General features: G+C 34.2%; 3 protein-coding genes across 3 annotated transcripts; 2 read left to right on the forward strand and 1 right to left on the reverse strand.

The window, feature by feature from the left end:
* Window positions 1-430: 430 nt before the first annotated feature.
* On the forward strand, window positions 431-2,462 carry LOC127138612 (uncharacterized). The gene is made up of 2 exons (XM_051065092.1): window positions 431-812; window positions 2,140-2,462. The coding sequence occupies exons 1-2, from the start codon at window positions 626-628 to the stop codon at window positions 2,259-2,261; spliced, it is 309 nt and encodes a 102-aa protein (XP_050921049.1). The 5' UTR covers window positions 431-625; the 3' UTR covers window positions 2,262-2,462.
* A 9,486-nt stretch (window positions 2,463-11,948) lies between these two features.
* LOC127138613 (uncharacterized) lies at window positions 11,949-17,610 on the forward strand. Its single transcript, XM_051065093.1, has 3 exons — window positions 11,949-12,542; window positions 13,421-14,662; window positions 16,989-17,610. Exons 1-3 carry the CDS (start codon window positions 12,070-12,072, stop codon window positions 17,590-17,592), a joined length of 2,319 nt encoding a protein of 772 aa, XP_050921050.1. The 5' UTR covers window positions 11,949-12,069; the 3' UTR covers window positions 17,593-17,610.
* A 200-nt stretch (window positions 17,611-17,810) lies between these two features.
* On the reverse strand, window positions 17,811-18,606 carry LOC127138614 (uncharacterized). The gene is made up of 2 exons (XM_051065094.1): window positions 18,379-18,606; window positions 17,811-18,076 (listed from the first exon to the last, which is right to left on the reverse strand). The coding sequence occupies exons 1-2, from the start codon at window positions 18,604-18,606 to the stop codon at window positions 17,924-17,926; spliced, it is 381 nt and encodes a 126-aa protein (XP_050921051.1). The 3' UTR covers window positions 17,811-17,923.
* Window positions 18,607-18,968: the final 362 nt, after the last annotated feature.

Raw genomic sequence — 18,968 nt, forward strand, 5'->3', positions numbered from 1 at the left:
TAAAACTCGAAGAAGAAAAACCAACAGAAGAATCTCGTAGCAAAAACAATAATCAATACCTATAAAAGGAAACACACATCAAGTGGACAAAGTGAAGGAAAACCATAGACTACTGAAATAACATATGAGGGTTAGTCATTCGGTCACCATAGTTATCGCGAAGAATAAATATGTACCAAGAATGCAAATGAAAGAATGAAGGAGTGCCACAAAGTTAAGAGGATTTTGCAAACAATGTCAATTTAATTTAAAAAGTATTTATAAATAAAATTAAATAATTTTATAAAATCATAAAATATATTATTTTATTATTATTTGTAATTAAATTCAAAATAGAAATATAAAAAAATGAGTTGTCGAGTTGAATATATTATTTAAAAAATTAAAAACATTTAATAATAGGTAGAACTTTGTTGAATTGAAATGTTCTACATGCTACTACTCTAAGATTAATAAAGAAGCAGAATAAATCCAATAGCGTACGAATTCTAGAAAGTGAACCTTGAAGACAAAGTCACAAAGCAAAAGAAAACCAAAACCAAAACCAATCGACACACGTAACTCGTGTTGTTCATCTAAAAATTCAGCTGAATCTGCAACTTCAGAAACAGAGAGTGGAAGAAAAATGTACGTAGATCACGCATTCTCGATTTCAGATGAAGACATGATGATGGAAACATCTTACACGGCGAATAACAAACCGCCGATCAAGGAGATCGGTCTCGCCATTGCTCTTCTCGTCTTCGGAACCCTAGGTATCATCATCGGTTCTCTTATGGCGTATAAGCACGTCGGCGGCGATACCGCTCACGGTAACAACCATCCTCTTTCCCTGATTCAGAATTGTTTTTTTTTTTTAATCTTTTTTTATAATTGATAAGAAAAAGTTATATCTTGTGTTGTTGTTTCTTATTAGAAATTGGAAATAAAGTAAATGTGATGGTTAAGGATGAACAGGGGAATTTGAAGGATTTTAAAAATTGTGTTAGGACTTGTTTGGAATGAAGATAATTATTTGCTCTAAGCTCGGAAAAATTTATGATTATTTGTAGGTAGTTTTATAGAAGATTTTAACAAGAGTCTGAATCAACTTATTTGAGCTTATATATTCGCATAATCACTTGTAAGGCTCTTTAGGGGAAATTGTGTAAACAACTTATAATATGTCCTTAAGCTGATTTTAGCTTATTTTCATAAGCTTTTTCAAATTGTTTATAGTTTATATCAGAGTAGTCAATAGCAGCACTATCCCATTATAGCGGAGTCGAGCAGAGACCGACCCCTTTAGCGGTGCGGAACACGCTATAGCGGCTACTATATGGTAAATAGCAGGGGCGGGACGGCTCCAGGCCCGGAGCGGTTTCCGTCCCACTATCCTTTTCCCCTGTGAAAAACCGAAATTACCCCTAACCTACCTTCACTAACGTTTATACACTTTAGCCGTTCCAAAGAAAAATCATAAGTTGCTCCTTCACCTCTCTCTGCACTTAGTTATTCCCTCAATGATTATTCATGTAATTTGTCTAAAAAATGATTAAATAGCGGCCATCCCGCTATACGTTATACTGTGGTTTATATGAAAACAACTCCACTCTGTTTTATCTTTTGTTGTATGAAAACAACTCCACTCTGTTTTATCTTTTGTTATATGAATAGTTTATACATAAGCAGTTATATGATAAGCCCTTATGTTAAGTGTTTAATTAAGTTGTATATCCAAACAGGGCATAGGTTGAGAGTAGCTGGAAAGCTTAAATTACTAATTGTCATTTGATTTATTTTAGTATTGTTCACATTTTGTTTTTAGAAGTGTTTAGTGAAAAAATTATCTTATGTAGCCCGTACTCTATTTTCTGAGTAACGTGAGAATAATTTCACTAGATAATTTACCTTAGCATATGATAAATAGAATATGTAGCACCGACACTTTTGAAAAAAGCTGTGTCCGTATCGGTGTCTGACACCTACACCGACACTTGTGATTACATTTAATTTATTCATTTTTTCAAATTGTTACTGGGTCGCCGTGTTAGTGTCGGGGTCGTTTTCGAGGTGTTTGTGCTTGCTTCATAGATTAATAGTAAGTATTTTGGGTTTTGTTGTTGTTTTTGATCTTTTTATATTGAATGATCTTTTTAGGTCTTTTCTTTGCAATACTGGGATCAGTCTTGTTTATACCAGGCTTCTACTATACGCGGATTGCATATTACGCTTACAAAGGATACAAAGGGTTCTCTTTCTCTAACATACCTCCTGTATAGTCTTCTCAAGTAGCATCCTTGTGTATAGATCTTCTATGGTTTCCAATTTTTTTTTCTCTTTTGTTTTATTTGTTTTGCCTTACATCTAATATATATTTACATTGACTTCAAATGCTCTGAAGTCTGAACAAATATATTTACAGCTACTAAGATTTTATGTTGTTCTATAGAATGAAGAATCAATGTTCCTGCTTTGAAATATTTTTACTGCTTTCATTAGCTGATTATGATAGTCCAATTTGCTTTATAAGGGAACTTCTTTTCTGTAATCCACCTTATCTCCCTTTACCTGTAGCAAATGCTGTGATGAATAATAGAAGCATGGTTTTGAGTCCTTTTTCGCTTACTTTATTTTGGTAGTTGTTAAGATTCAAGAAACTCATCAGCTATGGGTCAAGTGCAACATCATGTCTTTGAATTGAACGCATAAAAACCTGCATACTACTACTGCATATTGAAACATTGAGCACGTTCATAATATCCCCGATCAGGATTAAATGTGCACGTTTTGTTGAGCTAAGGAAGACACAGCAGTAGGTTTAAAAGCATGAATATTTTGCACATGACTCATAGCTGAAGGAAGATTATTAAATTTTAGGCTTTTAACTTTGATTTGTACTTTACAACACTCAATGAAGTCAATTGTACACATTCATACCATCTCCCTCTCCTCTTCTAGTTCCATTGTTTGTCCACTCTGCAAACTACTATCATCAAAACTGTCAATTTGCCTCTAACTTTTGAAATTGGGACCAAGGGGTAAATTTAATAGAAGGGTAGTATGTTTGAGACTTATGTACACTCATGTTATACATAGTCCTTCAGACTAGGCATGGCAACAGGGTGGGTCGGGGATGGTTTTTACCTCCCCAAATCCAAACCCGAGAATCAAAACCCAAACCCGTACCATACGGGTTCGGGTTGGGTTCGAGTATTCCCGCCCCGCCACTATTCATTTAGCGAAATCGATTTTTTTAATAGAAATATTTATGTTTCCCAAAATAAAATTACATTACAAATAATAAAATAAAACAATCTAAAAATGTTTCATACATACATTTCAAATATTTGAAATAATAAATTCAAATTAAAATATCAAAACATTAACCACATATTTAATATTCTAAATTATAAAAAATAAGTGATAATGTACATAATGAAATAAACGGGGCGGGTTCGAGGGCGGGTTTATGGTGGGTCTAGTGTCCCCATTATCCGATCCGTCTCCATATTTTATAATCGGGGAAAATCCAAACCCGAATCCAAACCCAGTCAAAGCGGATTTTTCCCGTCAATTTCGGGGCAGGTTCGGGTGGATACTCGCGGGTATGGATTATGTTGTCATGCTTACTTCAGACTATTAGTCCTTAAAAGTAATGAATTGTATGCATGAAACCCTTAACTTAATTTTTGGGGTCAACTTAATTTTTGGGGTCAACAACTAAATAGCCTTGATACTATGTGATTATGTGATGATTTTTAAAAAACACACATCATATTGACCATCATTGGAGGAGAAATATACAAGTCAGCTACCCTTCACATTCTAAGACCATCAATATCGATCCCTATATGAGTGTTGCAACTTTCATCAACATCCAAGCACATCATGCTTCTTTCATTGACTGTCACTAAAAAACCTATGATTTCTCTATCTCCATACTCACCACAAAGCAACATAGAAAATTTAAGTTGGTTGAAAGTGAATACCATCTTTCGTCCAATATTTAGGCATGAATACTAAGAATTCATTTTAGTATTTATCTAATGAAGACAACTTTTTAAATTCCAACAATCATTCGAACCAACTTTCATCAGAGTTAATTGAGTATCTGAGATGTTGACAAAAATCAGCCTCGTGACACAATCTCTCCATGCTAATCTAAGCACAAAACTAGAATGAAAAACTGACGTATATGATTGTCTCCAATATGCTTCTCTAAAGAAGAGAAACATTTCTTTCTACATCATTGCTCTACAAAGATCCATGCTTAATATATTTTGCATTAAACACCCACGCCCAAAGTTTGTTCTTATCATATAACATATGCTCCACACCAATTTTTTAAGTAAGGCAAAATTAGTGGTTCTTGCGTCTCTAAAGGTCAACCCTCCGAAAATTCTAGAAATAATCGTTGATCATTTAACCATGTTCCACTTTCTTGCCGCCACATTCCTCCCAAATAAATCTTTTCAAGAGTTGCATTTAATACACAAACATATAAGTAGTGACTGATTCTTGTAAGCAAGATCCATCAACTTTTGTCAATAATATATTTGTATGTTTTCTAGACTGATCTCTCTTTGACTATAAGAAACCTCAAGTAATGGACCAAGTTAAAAATCAAGAAGATGAATGAGATACTTGAAAGGAATACTTTTTTCACCCTTGACGGTGCCTTTTAAAATTACACATATCTTTTCTTTTATGCGTTCCATCAAAAATCACATTTATTTTTTCTTTTCTGAATTTCACCTCAGTTTTTGAAAAAAAAACCGAAGATGCATCTTCATATCAGATGCATTTCCGAAATATTTCATGAACTAAATTATGAGTTTGTTATTCACACAAATTATTTGAATAACAACTCAGTGATATTTCCACAGATGCAATGTTGGAAATGTTCAGCGGAAAAGTTGATAAAACAACGCCTTGCATGAGCTTCTTCTTCATGCTAAAATAAGAAACCGTTGCAGAAATCTTGAATTTTTTTATCTCATTCTCAATCAACTTTTTAACACCAAAACACCATTCTTTTATTTCATCACTTCAAAGGGAGCAGAACAAACTAGAATTGCAAATAAATATCATTCATTTCATCCTTTATTCCTTGCATTAATCTTAGTTTTCTGTTGAAAAATGAACGTTGAGTCCGAAGATGCATTTCTAGACAAAATTATGTGAGTTTCGGATGTGCATCTCCGAATTGTCCCGATAGTTTGAAATGTAACATTGTTTTCTATTATTGGTGGTAATAGATATGGTGCACGCAAATATGTTTTCAAAGGCTATTGTAAGTGTGAATGTTAAATCGGTCGAAGTGAATCATGATGTTACACCGAATGAAGTGAATGATGATGTTAAACCGAATGAAGTGAATGATGATGTTCAACCAGATGAAGCGAATGATGATGTTAAACTGGGTGTTCAACCGACCGTTGTAGAGGTAGATGTTTGCGTATAATTTACAAATAAAGAATTGCTTTTTATTCATGAACATATGCTACAATGGGTTCGTAGAGAGGCTGAAAATTGGAGTTTTACGTTGTAATTGGAAGGCATGACAATGGTTCGGATATAAGACAAGCATTTGTAACAATTGTATGTGAAAGAAGTGGCACGCACTAACCAAATATCAGGAAGTTGAAATGAGATGACACTGAATTGAAGAAATATGAGTGTCCGTTTAAATTGTGCGGATAACGTATGGCAAATGAGACATGAAAATTTAATGCGATTTTCGGTATACATAATCATGCCTTGGATGACAAGCTAGTCATTCATCTCATTGTATGTCGCCTTGTGCCGGAGGAGAGGGAACTTGTTTCAGACATGATATTAAATATGGTGGCTCAAAAAAACATATTCACGTCTTTGAAACGGAAAATACCTCTAAATGTTTCAAATATCAAGCAAATATACGATGTGCGTGCTCGTGAGAACAAGGCGGTAGGAGGACCAATATATGACATGCAACAACTCTTGAAGCTTTTGGAAGATGACAACTATGTTTCGAGATTCAGAGTTTGTGAAGATAAATTCATTGTTCGAGATATATTTTGGAGTCATCATGATTTTGTCATGATGTTCAACCAGATGAAGCGAATGATGATGTTAAACTGGGTGTTCAACCGACCGTTGTAGAGGTAGATGTTTGCGTATAATTTACAAATAAAGAATTGCTTTTGATTCATGAACATATGCTACAATGGGTTCGTAGAGAGGCTGAAAATTGGAGTTTTACGTTGTAATTGGAAGGCATGACAATGGTTCAGATATAAGACAAGCATTTGTAATAATTGTATCTGAAAGAAGTGGCACGTACCAACCAAATATTAGGAAGTTGAAATGAGATGACACTGAATTGAAGAAATATGAGTGTCCGTTTAAATTGCGCGGATAACGTATGGCGAATGAGACATGAAAATTTAATGCGATTTTCGCTATACATAATCATGCCTTGGATGACAAGCTAGTCAATCATCTCATTGTATGTCACATTATGCCGGAGGAGAGGGAACTTGTTTCAGACATGACATTAAACATGGTGGCTAAAAAAACATACTCACGTCTTTGAAATGGAAAATACCTCTAAATGTTTCAAATATCAAGCAGATATACAATGTGTGTGCTCGTGAGAACAAGGCGGTAAGATGACCAATATATGACATGCAACAACTTTTGAAGCTTTTGGAAGATGACAACTATGTTTCGAGATTCAGAGTTTGTGAAGATAAATTCATTGTTCGAGATATATTTTGGAATCATCATGATTTTGTCAAGTTGTTCAACGCCTTTCCCACTATACTCATAATTGACTCGACATACAAAACAAACAAGTATAGACTTCCAGTCCTGAAAATTATTGGTGTTACTTCTATGAAGATGACTTATTCAGACATTTTTTCATTTTTGAAATCCGAAAAAGAGGGCAATGTTACATGGGCTTTGGAGATATACAAGACTATGTTGAAGGACTAAGAAAACACGCTACACGTCATAATCATCAATCACGACACTGCACTGATGAATTCGGTTGCAACAATGTTTCCTACATCGTCTGGATTACTTCGTAAGTATCACATAACAAAAAAATGTGAGAAGTCGACTAAAACCTGAGGTTGACACTAAACACATCAAAGGTGAGGACGGAAAAATGACCAAACCTTGTGTCGTGGTAGAAAAGATAATGGATGCATGGAATGGTATAATAAATTCTTCCACAGAAGAATTATATGTCGAATCCATAATAAATTTCAGGAGGGTGTGTGCTAGATATTCATATTTTCTAAAATATGTTGAAGGAGCAATTTTGGACCTAGTCAAAGAGAAGATTGTTTGTGCATGGACCAATCAGGTCTGACACTTTAGCAATACAACAAATAACAGAGTTGAATCTACACATGCTAGACTTAAGAATTTATTGGGAAACAGTAAAGGTGATTTTTGTCGAGATTGAGACGCCGTGGACCAAATGCTCCGAAACCAACATAATGAGATACATACATATTTTGGTAGGAGCATTAGTGTGTTAGAACACAACTTCAAAGACGACATCCTTTATTCACAATTGGTTGGCAACGTATCTCGAGCGGCTTTGAATTTTAATTTTCACCAAGCCAAACGATCGAATAAAACAAGTTCAAATAGCTCTAACTGTGGATGTATATGAAAACTTACGGTCTTCCATGTGGTTGTTTAGTTTCAAAGAAGCTGAAACTTGAAAAACCAATACGTATGGACGAAGTTTGCACTCACTAGACAAGACTTCGTTTTGATGATGATGGTGTGACGAAGGATGATAAATCAAACATACATATAGTTGAAAGTGATCCAAGAGAGATTCATGAAAGTTGATGACATCATGAAATTGCACATCAAAGAATAACTTAGGAAGATTACATATCCAGAAACAACTGATTTGAAACCACCGTCGGAACCGGTTAAAACAAAAGTTGGCCATACAAAGGAAAAACCGACTCAAAGTGACAACTCCACAAGACGACCTCCTTCATATTTTGAACATGTTGACTCACATTTTCCAGATTCTCCGACTCCAAAATCCCAAAAAAGTGTTTTCAAAGGTGCCTACATTAGAAAACTATCTCCTCCACCACCGTTACCAAGAATCAAACTCATTGAAGATATCATGATATTTATGCATAACTACGTCAAGCAAATTATAAATGTTGAAAGTGACGACAACTGCGGTTTTCGAGTTGTTTCAGGTTTACTCGGTAAAGGATAGGAGGGCCACTAATTTGTTCATCGGCATCTTAGACAAGAGATGACGACACATAGGGAATCATACACAAAGCTATATGGGAACAAAGCAAATTGTGATACAATTCTCAATGCTCTTGTTCCTTGTCTTAGTGGTCCGACTCCGTTTGAAAAATGAATGCCCTTTCTAGAAATGAAACATCTTATAACAAGTGCTTATGATAGGGTGTACATTGATTTAACACGATATGGTTTCTCAGAAACATTATTTCCACTTCGGAGTAAGCCACCTTATAATCCATCAGAACACATCATGTGTATTGGTTGGCTATAAAAAACAACAACATTTTGTTCAGGTTTGTTTAAAATCACGATGTCCTATACCAAATATATCACCGAAGTGGACGACACATTTCACACAAGATGATGAAACATGGCCAAATCACTTTCTTGAAAGGATGAAAGAGTTTACCAAGTTGAGCGACATTGAATGAGAAACAAATAAGGAAAGGTCAAAGAACGAATCACCAATAGATTTAGGTAGTGACATATGTTTTGATGCATTTTAGTTGTACTATAATGATGTCATAAGTTTCTTTGTAAGTAACACACTACATAATGTTATAAAATTTGGTGGTATTTTTTTGACATTATTTATTTTTCAAATTCTGTTATGCATGATTAGCATGGTTCTGCTATGCATAATTTTTGGTTAAACAAAGATGCATCTCTAGACACACCTTCTAATTATTAAAAAAAACAAAACAGGGGATAATTCAGAGACACATATTCGGAGAGACCCTTATTTTTTGAAAAAAAAGGCGGATCTAGGTATGTATCTCCGAAGTATTTCATGCATATATGATCATGTTTGTAAGGTCTTTATTTCTCTACAAATTCTCTAAATAGGGTCTCTCATTCCATTTTCTTTACATAAACCAGAATAAGTACATATCTCCATCTTGCATTTGTGTATTCCAATGACGTAAAACTCTCACTTCAATTTCGAGTCTGCAAGGACAAAGTTCTCGTCGATCTAAAAACCAAACTGAATATTCTCCTACGATATCTAGAAAATCGGAGAGTTGTCAAGGTAACATACAGTTCACTGCGCTTGAACTTAAGACAAATGATGATTTGAAGGTGATATGGAGTACCTTTAATCGTTACTCAACAAAGGGTCCCATTGAAGTGGATGCGATGATTTAAAGATCAGCCAAAGATATTATAAGAATGTTGCAATATCCCGAACCACCCGTTTGTAATAACATGTAATTTTCAATTTATGTAATATTTATCTATGTAATGTTTATTTTGGAGTCAATTTATGTTGGTTTCCATTCTATCATTGTTTCTGCTTGTTTCTAGTTTGATCTAACATATCATCTTCTAGATATGCATCTCTGAAAATATCACTAACTAATGAACTAAGGGGGGTTAGGAGATACATCTCTGAATCAACCTTTTGTGCATATGGAGATGCATCTCCAGATGAAAATTTACAAGAATAAGGGTTTCTCACCATTTTTTCCTCAGTTGTTTGTGAAAAAGGTGCGTTCCGAAATGCATCTCCAGATGTTATGAACATTTTAGTCTTTTCACGGTGATGTGGGAGAAGTCCTAAGAGTGGAAAAATAATCCCCTACCTTGAATAATTCTTTTAGTCATCTTTGATGCTCACTTAAAACATAATGCTTTCAATTTAATCACATTGAATTTCAAACCCGTAGAAAAACAAAATTTATCAATCATATTTATAACCACCTTTACCTTCTGGGTATTAGCTTCACAAAATAAGATAAATTCATCAACAAAAAGGAGATGCAAAAGACCTAGGCCATACTTTAAAATGTTAATAGACCATTAACTTATATTCTCCATTTTTTCTTGTATATGCATAACTAATTTTTTAATATGGAGAACAAAGATATAAGGTAACACTGAATTCCTCAACCACATGCCTCTATTGGGCTTGAACATGTGTGTCTTGGTACCATTCCAAAATATAACCAAGTTTTTAGTAACATAATTCATAATCAAGCCAATAAAATAATGAAGAAAACCAAAGTTTTGAAGTGTTAGCTTCACATAAGTCCAATCTAGTATATCATATGTGTTTTCAAGATGTATTTTAAGAGTTAACATACTTTTTTATGGACTGAGATGCGTGTATATAATGAATCAGCTCTTGAGCAATAATAACATCATCTATTGTATCCCTTGTAGGGATAAAAACCACTTTGAAAATGACTAATTAGATCACATACTTTTTTATGGACTGAGATGTGTGCATATAGTGAACCACCTCTTGAGCAATAATAACATCATCTATTGTATCCCTTGTAGAGATAAAAACCACCTTGAAAATGACTAACTAGATCATCCAAGAAGAGATGAATTAACTTCACTAAAATTTTGATAATCATCTTAAAAATGACATTACAAATTTAGGTATGAAATTTTTGGGTTGATTGGATTATTCTCTTTCAGAATAAAAAATATTAGTGTTTCCACGATATATCCATCTATAAAAGCACATTTAAAAGAGGGGTTCACAAATTCTCAAGAAGATTCACCCATTTTTTCTAAAAAATGCTTCAAGAAAAGAAGTTGAAATACTTATACTAAAAACTATATAAGTGCTTTGTAACAACATACATAAAAAATAAAGCATCTTTAACCTCTTATTTCAAGACATGTGAGTTAAAACTACATAAACCAAGCTCACATGAATGAGGAATTAAAGAGACACATAGACAAATATAGACTATCGAGATCTACACTATGAATTTTTCGAAAACAATTAAGACAAAAAGAGATTACTGCCTACATTTGCATATCATTAGTACACCACAAACTATCATCCAAGAGAGACCATGGATTTCCCTCGTGTTTTATATAGTACGTATTATAGTTATCTTTCTCATTCTCATGTTCAATCTTAATCTTAATGAAACCTTTTTGAATCAAATCAGTATGATTTCGTTGTGTAACAACTTTCTTATTCTCCAAATACATGGATTTTAAAAAGAAATTTATTTTTACCTTATAACCATTCACCCCGATTCTATCCAGTAGTTTTTCCGATAATTAGATTCCGAAAGACTACATTCCATTCATAGTTCCATATCCACAGATAGAAATCACTTTCTTTAATGCACCAACAATTACATGGTTAACCATCATGCACTTACCCATTAACACACCATATACAGGTATACAGGTAGTTTATGAGATTTTATACATAATCATATTTTAAGTTGTGGTGAATTACACTCCCTTATTTTTAAGTTTTGTTTCTCTTTTTTTTTTTTATAAATAATTTTTACTTTGTCTTGTCATCTATTGTTATTTGATAATTCGTAGTTACGAATGTAAAGAGAAGTTGATGAAATTGACGATAGGAGAGAAAGATAAGAAGATGAATAGAGTAAATCATTCTCTAAATCTATAGGGATGAGTTTCAAAGACTTCATAGAGATAAATGAAAAATTTATGAAATTTTATAAGTAATTCATATTTTAAGGTGAATTTTTCTCTCATTTTTTTTTAATTTTCCCTCCTTTTTATGATTTTTATTTTCTCTTCTCAATTTTATTTTGATAATTCTTAGTTGTGATATTTTATTCACGTTGACATTGAATGGGCAAGGGTGAAGTGAAAGTCAAGTGAAATAGAAAGAGTCAAGAAAAGTAAATTCAATATTTACTCTTCCCTCATTATTTTACAAATATCTATAATACTATAAGAGTTAAGAATTATGGCTTGAATCAGAAATGATTTTATACATAATTTGTGTTAAATCATACCGGTACCTAAAAATTTACCTAAAAAAACAAGAGAGCATTTGCATCCGGAAGAAGAATGAAGAAGCATGCAGTTGCACCTTTCGCGAAGAAGAAAAGAAAACGCTCTTGTTCCATCTCTCAATTCTCCGATCTCAAAACCCTATTCGCTTTGTTACTCGCATCGCTCTCAAACCAACCCCAAACCACTCTTCCCGTCATCAACAAATGCTTATTCAAATTTCACAATTCTCTTCTCCTCTCCAAATCCTCCGTCAAACCCATCCTCGCCCTACTTCCAACACTCCTCTCTTCATCACACTCCAAAATCGCACGCGCCGCCGCTAATATCATCGGCGCTGCCTCACTCGTTTCCCTCGAAATCAATGAGGAAATCGCTTCCGATTCACAAACCGTTAAGAGATTAATCTCTCTGTTGGAAAGTTCCGATAGAAATGTTGTGTTCTCTGCTTGCAATGCCGTGTTGGATTTGTCTATCACCACCTTCGCTCAGCAGCAACTTCTCAGTTTCTCTGCATTGCACAGACTAATGTAAGCTATTGGACTTAATTTTAGGGTTTGTTTGATTTGAATTATTTGAGCTTATCTTTTTGCCTACAGAATTATGGAAAACTACACAGGGAAGGTCCATAAGCTGTTGCAATATATTTTCATAATCTCTTTAGGATAGTTTATGAAAACCAATTGTAGCTTATATGAAGATAGTTTAACTGTATTTTATTTCGTGTTATTGAAGTAGCTTATATTTAAGTGAAGCACTTAAATAAAGCGGTATATGACTTGTAGCTTATAGTTAATGGTTGAGAGCTAATTGAAGTGTGTGGTAAAATTTAGCGGTTCAACTATACTAAAATGTATATTTAAGATAAAGTGTAAAAGTGAGTTTTAGTTAAAATAATAAGGATAAAGTGTAAAAGTGAGTTTTAGTTAAAATAATAAGGGTAAAAGTGGGAAAAATAGATACGCTATAAGCTAAAATGCTATTTGAATTGACGTGTGAAAAATAAGTTCTAAACTAGTAAAATAAACTATAAGTTTGTGATGAAAAGACCGTTACCAAAAAGGTCATTTATTGTCATATGAATTTATAAGCTATAAATTTAAAAATATGTCATGCCAAACAGAGCCTTACTCTCTCATAAATGAAATATAAGTAAAATGGTTTGACAACATATATCAACTTTTCAAATAGCTTTTTGTTTGTAATTCATTATGGAGGGAGTATATGATAAGCACTTGTGATATAAGTGCTTAATTAAGTTGTTTATCCAATGAGATCCTAATCTACAATCCTTTTATTTCTAACACGCTTTTTAAATATATCATTGTTTCAGAAAAATAAATGAGAAAAGCAAAATCTTACAATTGAAAATTTGTTGTTTTTGTGGATGTATTGCAAATTTCCTTAGGTTTGTGTTTCTTCAGATTTTTAAGCGTCTGGAATCTGTCTGTTTATGGTCTGAGGGAAATGAAAGTTTTCAGTCTCTTAAGATTGGGTTTAGGGAGGATAAACTATCAAGTGCTTTACTCAATACAATTACTGTTCTTATCAATGCCTGTGATCTTAAACAACTACACAATATCCCAAAAAGCCTTTCTGAAGCTATCCTGAGCCGCCTAAAAGAGATAAGGGCAAATGCTAGTCATAATTTGTTAATAAAAGGTGCTGTGAAATCTAATGATGAAGTACATGTTTGTACGAGTCACATTGGAGTAAGTGTTCTTGCCGAAAGCATCTTTAGGCTTTCCATTTATGCCTCCCAACTTACTGTCTCCTTGCCATTTGAAGTGGTCCAAAGAGGTCTTTTTGGTACAAGTGATACTAGTTTTGAAGATTTTATGTCAAATTATTGGGAAGTTTCGCCTTTTCTTCTAACAAGGACATTGGAGGATCTCAAAGTAAATGATATTTTTAACACATTTATTCAATCTTTGAACTGGAATGGGAGTGTTCCTTCCCTCCTTCATTCAACTCTGCAAGGTCTTGTGTCTTGTTTTCCTATTGCTTCAGAGGAGCAAAACATCCTCAATTTTCTGAATGAGGTGAAAGATAGACTTGGTTGTCCTATAATCTATCAGCAGGATATCCGAGTTGTAAAAACCGAGAGCCAATCGAGAAAAGAGACACATTACTTTCAGGACTTTCATCCGGACTGCCTTAAGGAACCTCTGTATTTAACTACTGAAGATGTCTTAAAGTGTGAGCAAGCTTATAAAGAGGGTTATACAGTTGCTCTGCGTGGTCTGGAATTTCGGTATCCGAGTATTGCTGCTATTGCCGATACATTAGCACTTATGTTTGGCCAACCTTCAGTAGGTGCCAATTTGTACTTAACACCACCTAATTCTCAAGGTTTGGCGCGTCACTTTGATGATCACTGTGTATTTGTCTGCCAAATTTTTGGCTCGAAGAAGTGGACCGTGTATTCTCGACCTGGTCAGCTGTTACCCCGCTTATATGGTAATCTCTGTGGTTCTGATGTTGATTGTACAAAAGCTGGTAGAAGCGAGTTCTTTCTCAGGGAGGGTGATGTATTGTATATTCCAAGAGGTTTTCCACACGAGGCCTGTACAAATTATGGTGTTAATGATGGTTCTCCTGGATTTTCGTTGCACCTTACACTCAGTATTGAGGTTGAACCTCCTTTTGAGTAAGTAAACCTTAACTTAAACTATTTTTTTATAGGTTATAATAAGCTTCAGTTATGATGATTTTGGTTATACAAGTTGTCATTTTATTTTCAACTACAACATTATTTACTTTACTATGGCCCCTTTTTTTATTTTATTGCTGTCTTCTTTCCTTTTCATATAAAATTTAAGTTGTTAATTATACGTTTTCTTATGTAATGAAAATGACAATGTTTGACTAGTAGATGATGGCCAGGTTTTGTGAGGCAAGGTCAAATCTGAACCTGCCCATTTCTCTTTTATTCTATTACATGAATGCGCTCATATTAGGAAGAAACACAACTTATGATAAAAAGGAAATACATCGTTTTTCATGTTTCATAAACTTTAGACTTTTTGCAACTATGCCATAATTGCCATGTGTATGCGTAATGCATAAGTAGAACCAAACTTTACTGCAAATATTTTACAATGACAAGGGAGCTATAGGTGTTAGTTGAATATGGTGGTCGAAGTCTAGAAGCAGGTTGAATAGATTAATTTCCCTTGTTTTAATGTTCAAAATCAGAGTTGATTTTTGGAAGCTAAATTGATTAAAAACGCATGAAAGAGATTTTATGCAGTTGGAGGTCTTTTATGCAATGAAGGAGAAGTATTTTATGCAGTTGGAAGTATTCCATTAATCTACTACAATTCAAATGGAGAAATTTGAATTCTATTAGATCAATCAAATTTACAATCTAATATTACAACTTCACAGCTTAATTAGCAAAAAGATAATTCGAAGACTAAATCTAATCAGACCTAGAATTAACCAACTAAAACCTATGAACAAGAAACCATGCAAACTACTCAAAGAGAGAAATTATACAACATGCAAAACAGAACAAGAAATTAAAAGAGTGAGAGAAGGAAAGAGTGCACCATGGTTTATACTAGTTCAAAGCCTTCATCCTCACATGGCTTTTAATCCAGTCTCTGATGGTAAACCATAAAAAAATTGTTCTTCTACTATATTGGATTTGATAGAGTTGTTTAATTACAATAAAGAAACCACATAAAATTTACTTAGATAAAAGCTCAATCATAAGCCATGTAGTCTTCGTTCTTGATTTCCTTCTATGTGCAATCTAGCTAAACTAAGCTCCAAGTCTTGATCTTGACTTCAAAATCTTCAACCTTTCAAAATCTTCAATCTTCACTTTTGCAGCAATTTCCTCAAAATTCTGCTTGGCAGCCTTGAACTTGATCTTTGAGTGGTTGATGGAAGCAATAATTCCTAATTGGCAGCCTTGAACTTGATCTTTGAGTGGTTGATGGAAGCAATAATTCCTCATCTACACCCTTGGGGGCCCTAATCTACACCCTGTTATAACAAACATTTGGTTAGTTATGCTGAGGTGGCAATAGAATTCTACGTTGCTCGGTTGACAATCCTACTAGTCCACTATCGCTGGCAAACATGCTTATGTTAAACTAATCATTACATCCTGGTGCTTTGGTTCCTATCCAGTCAAAGCTGGTCTTCTTTATCTAATCGGCATTATTAGGTCCATCAGTTTTTGTATGATGGCCATAGTCATGGGCGGATCTCTTGTTCCTTAGTAATTATTTCTCAGATTTTCCATTTTTTAATTTTTCTTTTCTTTAATCTATTTTTTATTACACTATATCGACTGATAAAAATAATCATTTGATGTTTTTGAATCAGAGAAAGGTAACAATACATGTGGAGTGACCCACACTAAAATCAATCATTTAAAAATTAGACAAGTCTGTCTGCAGGACACTGGGCCAAGCTTTCAGAGACCCATGTCTATGGAAAGCTGATTCATGGACCAGTTTTTGTAGTATTTAATCTAATTCAATTATTACCTGTTGATAAAGATGTATATGATATTATCAACCTTTCATCTTCCTGCTGGTTTGTCCTCAAGCCCGCATAAAGAGAGTGTAACTTGGACTTATGTTTGGTTATGACAGATATGCTATGACTAGGTTTCTTTTATTTGGAATGATTGTTTAACCATTAGGTCTTCCTATAAAATTATAATCTTTGTTTTTCTGTTTGAATGTTCTTTTCCTTAGACTTTATTTGATTGCTATATTTATGTTATGTTTGAATTCAAATTGATAATTGTACTTGCAATTGAGTGAGGTGATTGAAGAGACTATTAGTACTGTAGTAACATACACTTCATTAATGCAACAACTGCATCACTTCAAATGAAAGATTGTATTTGTTCTCCTTGGGTTCACAATATACTGCATCTTAAAAGAAAACTCTTTCCTCTCCGGTGATTTTGGTATCCGGGTTTCACTCATTCTATATCACTCTGAATGCAGGTGGGAAGGAGTAGTTCATTTTGCTCTTCATTGCTGGAGTGAAAACTGGAAAAGACCATGTTGTGATGCCATTAACTCTCTGTCTCAAAAACTCGTTCTCGTCTCTGTGGATCTTTTACATGTTGCCATTGGGATTATTAGCACTTCTGATCCTAGTTTCCGGAAAGCATGCTTGACTGCTGCAGTTTCCTTGCCGGGGGATGTCTATAATAAACTTATCCAGAATCAGAGAAAAACTTTTTTCGACTTGATCGATAAAATACGTAATGAATGTAAGTTCTCAGAAGTGCTGAGCAACGTAGAGGTTGCAATTCAGAAAAATAAAGATCCATTTGAGCAAATCCGATGGCTTTGGGTTCTTAGTATGAAAAATGAGGCCAACAATGGATACACGGATAAATCTTTCATTATTGAAGATCTATGCTCCTTGTGTGCCAAACACAAGGACAAGTTAGAGTCTGCTTTTCTGAAAGTGAAGTCTAGGTTTTGTAGCGAGGTGGTATTTGACGATATTGTAACTAGTAACATGATACTTCTTCAGAAGTATAAAAAGACAAGAAGGCAATATATTAATGGGATGCTTTCACTTCATGATAAATTATAAAACTACTGTTTTATTTTATTTCAATTTGCCCTGCTCTGACGAGGAACTGCTGAATCATATTCACCTAGTGGAATGCTTGACACCAGTAGCCTCTTAGCGACCATTTCATCAGTTTTTTTGTAAGTTTTTTGTGAACTAAATATAGCTTAGAAGCTATGTACTGATGTATTTGGAAAACTAGATAAAAAAAAATGAATCATGTAGACAGTTGCAGCATATAAACATAACTTTTTCCTCTTCCCATACACACAGAGCATTACATTTATATATAGATAAGAACTAGAATACATGTCTGCATATATCTTTTACAACTCAAAATGAAAACTGAAGCCTATGGTTTTGGATGTTTAGGAGTTGGATGAGTTGTTACTCCATGGTAATCTGTATGATAGACAAGATCATGAGGACTGTAACTGTTGCTGGTAATTTCTAGTGTTGTGAAATCTGCATTGGCAGGGGAACTTTCCATTCTCTCATCTGCTACCTGCATTTTATACACTCATGTTAAGAAATGAATACACACATTGATATTTATTGATGAATGAAGATCATACGACTCCTATTCTGGCTTTACTAGATCAGCTTTAAAATACAGAATGAGTCATTCGATCTTTATATAATGTTCGAGATCAATAGCTAATTGTGTGCAGCAAATCCAAGGTGTATGAAGGCACTAAGGAGATGAAAAAGACTTGCAGAGCAAACTTTCTTTATAGTAAGTTGCATCTTACTGCTTATCTTTTCACCTTTTATTCTTTTAACATGATTAATTGGGGACAAACATACCTGAGTTTCATGATATTTGTGGTCATGGCCAGGGGATGACATGCTTAATTTCCTCGCTGGTGTGAAGTCTAGAGAATTACCGTGGCTTGTGTGTTGGGAGATGGAATACAAAGAGAACGTGAGAAGGCAGTATAGAAGAAAGATTGAAGAACTCATCATGTGATCAAAATCAGGTTTGCTACCCATAGGGAAGTTGTGGATTGCTTCAATCATTATATAGAAGAGCATGGAAAGTGTATCAGAAGGAAGTGATGGAGGGAGAGAGAAAATAAATAAGGTGGATTCAATTATTGATTAAGGAGCTGGTAAACATGTTTTGACCTACGAGCCCACAGCTCTAGTGGTTATGTTGGTTTGTTCTCTCCCTCTCCATCTCTTTGTTTCTTTTTAACTCTTCTCACTCATGATATGATTATTGTGAAAGAGGTCTATTCTCTCTTTTCGGATAAGTTTTATTAACGTGCGTGTCTCAGGCCAAATGAAACCTTACAGCTACATCGTCAACTTATGTCTTGTCCTTAACAATAAAGACTGGTTTTGATATGTCATCCTTTGGCTTCTATATCTCAGTGATATCTTACCCTCTCTCA

The sequence above is a fragment of the Lathyrus oleraceus genome, chromosome 4, assembly GCF_024323335.1.
Source record: "Lathyrus oleraceus cultivar Zhongwan6 chromosome 4, CAAS_Psat_ZW6_1.0, whole genome shotgun sequence".
In the NCBI taxonomy this organism is placed as follows: domain Eukaryota; kingdom Viridiplantae; phylum Streptophyta; class Magnoliopsida; order Fabales; family Fabaceae; genus Lathyrus; species Lathyrus oleraceus.

Bases quoted from the DNA above. Each gene is read 5' to 3' on its own strand.
- LOC127138612 (XM_051065092.1), top strand. From the start codon at position 626: ATGTACGTAGATCACGCATTCTCGATTTCAGATGAAGACATGATGATG. The intron at 813-2,139 runs GTAACAACCATC...TGATCTTTTTAG, and splicing joins CGGCGGCGATACCGCTCACG to GTCTTTTCTTTGCAATACTG.
- LOC127138613 (XM_051065093.1), top strand. From the start codon at position 12,070: ATGAAGAAGCATGCAGTTGCACCTTTCGCGAAGAAGAAAAGAAAACGC. The intron at 12,543-13,420 runs GTAAGCTATTGG...AAATTTCCTTAG, and splicing joins TCTGCATTGCACAGACTAAT to GTTTGTGTTTCTTCAGATTT. The intron at 14,663-16,988 runs GTAAGTAAACCT...CTCTGAATGCAG, and splicing joins GAGGTTGAACCTCCTTTTGA to GTGGGAAGGAGTAGTTCATT.
- LOC127138614 (XM_051065094.1), bottom strand. From the start codon at position 18,606: ATGCTCTTCTATATAATGATTGAAGCAATCCACAACTTCCCTATGGGT. The intron at 18,077-18,378 runs GTATGTTTGTCC...TATAAAATGCAG, and splicing joins ACAAATATCATGAAACTCAG to GTAGCAGATGAGAGAATGGA.